A 3,003-nucleotide genomic window follows, 5' to 3' on the forward strand; every position below is an offset into this window, starting at 1 on the left:
GTTTTTGCTCCCCCCTCTCCGGGTTGAGGCACTGGGAGTCGCTGCCTGTGCCGAGCTCAGGAGTGACCCCAAAAACCATCCCCGCTGCCGCCTTTCCCACCCGCGACGGCTTCTGCTGCTCGGGGCCGGTGGTGGTGAGCGACGCTGAGGATGTGGCCGTGGTGCGCGTGACTTGAAGTGCGTTGAGATCTGGCCGCGGGGGTCTCCTGTTTTCACCTCCAATGGGGGCTCTGGGAACTCCTGAGACCCCGCTGGGTTGGGGAGGGGGTCTGGTTTGGGTGCAAGATCCCATCTCAGGTGCTCAAACAGATCCTGGTAAGAGGGAACGTCCCATAACAGCCTTGATTCCTGTTCTCCCAGGAAAACCCGGTGTCGGGCCGCAAAGCCGATGTCATCAAAGCGGCTCATCTCTGCGCCGAGGCCGCTCTGCGCCTGGTGAAGCCTGGGAACCAGGTGAGAAATGGGTGCACGTCAGCTCTGCCCCCCAAGATCCCCCCCAGCTCTGCCCCTGGACCCCTCCTCCTTGTTTCTGGAGGTGCTGGTGCACGGTGGGTCACAAAAGCTGCCCATTTTACCACCCAAACCACCGTGCTGTGGGTGAACAAAGACGATGGAGGGAGTGGAGCATCTCCTGCTGAGGAGCGGCTGAGGGAGCTGGGGCTCTGGAGCTTGGAGCAGAGGAGACTGAGGGGTGCCCTCATTGCTGGGGATCCATTGGGAAAGGGCAGTGTCAGGAGGAAGGAGCCAGGCTCTGCTCTGGGATGGCCAATGCCAGGACAAGGGGCAATGGTCCCAAGCTGGAGCACAGGAGGTTCATGTGAACATGAGGCCAAACTTTGTGAGTGTGAGGGTGCAGAGCATGGCCCAGGCTGTGGAGAGGTTTTGGTGTCCCCTTCTCTGCAGACACCCAAACCCCTGAGGTGTTCCTGTGTGACTGCTTTGGATCCTGGTTGCACTGGGGGGGAATTTTGGGGTCCCTCCCAACCCCTCACATCCTGTGACTCTGGCCCTTTCTGTCCCTGACGTGTGTCCCGTGTTCCTCCCCAGAACACGCAGGTGACGGACGCGTGGAACAAAATCGCCCACTCGTTTCACTGCGCGCCCATCGAAGGTGAGGCCCGGGGCAGCCACTCGAGGCAGCGACGTTTCGGGTGACCCCGGGCTGCCCCATCCCAATTCTGGGACAGGTTCAATAACCTAACGTCGTTCCAATAACCAGCGTCGTTATAACCAACATCGTTAGCAGCCTTGGCTGAAAACCCCTTCAAAACTCAGGGTTCCTCTTCCCTCGTCTGCTTTTTGGGGTTTTTTAAGAGGTGTTAATCTTGGAGCGATGCCCGTGGGCTTCCAGACGCTTCCTCCTCCTCACTGTTCCCTTCAGCCCCAGTTAAACTGGGCCATTACCCGTTAAATTTCCTGAAATACCTTAACGCTGGCTCTTCACCCACCTTAGCCCAAGCTGGGCCCGTTGGTCCCCATCCATGGGACGGCTCTGGGGGTCCCCTCGGTGCTTTGCTCCTGTGGGAACCCGGCTGATGGGAACAGCGGAGTCGTTGGTGCCCGGGGCTGCACTTTCCCTCCCAGTGTCCTGCCCCATGGACGTGTCCCTGTCCCTGTCGCCACGTCCTGGGTTTGGTCTCGGGGAGAACCATGGGATGGGAGGGACGAGGGGAGTGAGCCCCAAAGAAACACCCTTGGGGTGCTGCACGGCCCCGTGCTGGGAAGGATTGGAAGTTCATTAATGTGGCCTCGCGGAGCGTCCCTGCGGGTTCACCCCCAGCCCATCACAGCCTGTGCCTCATTGAGCAGTGTCCGTCCCCAGAAGGGCCTGCAGGGAGCCAGAGCAGCTTTTGGGGAGCTCCACGTTGGTGCTGAATCCAACGGCGTTCGCGTTGCTGCCCACTCCTGCCGAGGGCTGCAGCCCTGCCCCGCAGCGTCCATAGTGCGAGCGGCTGCGTCCTGCCCGCAGGCCTGGGTGGGAATGGGCTCTGGGGGGTGGTGATGCTGCTGTCTGGGTGTTGCTGCTCTCCTGGTGTGGGTGCTGCTCTCTGGGTGTTGGTGCTCTCTGGGTGGTGGTGATGCTGTCTGGGTGTTGTCGCTGCTCTCCTGGTGTGGATGCTGCTCTCTGGGGGTCGTGGATGGTGCTCTCTGGGGGGGGGGGGTGCCCCCTGGGGGGTGGCGCCTCCGTTCTCCTGGTGTGGATGCTGCTCTCTGGGTGTCGTGGATGCTGCTCTCTGGGTGGTGGTGATGCTCTCTGGGTGTTGTCGCTGCTGTCTGGGTGTTGATGCTCTCTGGGTGTTGTCGCTGCTCTCTGGGTGTTGATGCTCTGGGTGTTGGTGATGTCTGGGTGTTGGTGATGCTGTCTGGGTGTTGCTGCTCTCCTGGTGTGGATGCTGCTCTCTGGGTGTCGTGGATGATGCTGTCTGGGTGTGGATGCTGTCTGGGTGTCGCTGATGATGCTCTCTGGGTGTCGCTGATGCTCTCTGGGTGTCGCTGATGCTCTCTGGGTGTCGCTGATGCTCTCTGGGTGTCGCTGATGCTCTCTGGGTGTCGCTGATGCTCTCTGGGTGTCGCTGATGCTCTCTGGGTGTCGCTGATGCTCTCTGGGTGTCGCTGATGCTCTCTGGGTGTCGCTGATGCTCTCTGGGTGTCGCTGATGCTCTCTGGGTGTCGCTGATGCTCTCTGGGTGTCGCTGATGCTTCCTGTCTCCCAGGGATGCTGTCGCACCAGCTGAAGCAGCACGTGATCGACGGGGAGAAAACCATCATCCAGAACCCCACAGACCAGCAAAAGTGAGCACCACGCCGTGCTCGGGAGGGGCGGCTGCACCAGGCCCCGTGCCCCCGTTTCTGACTGTGAACCAGGCAGGGTTGGAGCAGGGGTGTTCGGTTTAACCGGGACACAGACCGCTAACGTTCACCCCTGACCACCGCCAAACCCCATCCCGTTACCCCGCGCCGTGGCCACGAGCCGTGGCTCCGCGCTGAGGCCGCTCTGGGGCG

General features: G+C 61.4%; 1 protein-coding gene across 1 annotated transcript in view; it reads left to right on the top strand.

Annotated features, from left to right (window-relative positions):
• Positions 1-3,003, top strand: part of PA2G4 (proliferation-associated 2G4, 38kDa) — a gene marked incomplete at both ends in the record, with an annotated part of 5,048 nt that overhangs the window by 300 nt on the left and 1,745 nt on the right. The window contains 3 exon segments of the mRNA XM_010185187.1: positions 361-453; positions 1,048-1,111; positions 2,715-2,793. Of these exon segments, the coding sequence (XP_010183489.1) occupies positions 361-453; positions 1,048-1,111; positions 2,715-2,793 (236 nt within the window).

The sequence above is a fragment of the Mesitornis unicolor genome, unplaced genomic scaffold (genome assembly GCF_000695765.1).
Source record: "Mesitornis unicolor isolate BGI_N332 unplaced genomic scaffold, ASM69576v1 scaffold24935, whole genome shotgun sequence".
In the NCBI taxonomy this organism is placed as follows: Eukaryota; Metazoa; Chordata; class Aves; order Mesitornithiformes; family Mesitornithidae; genus Mesitornis; species Mesitornis unicolor.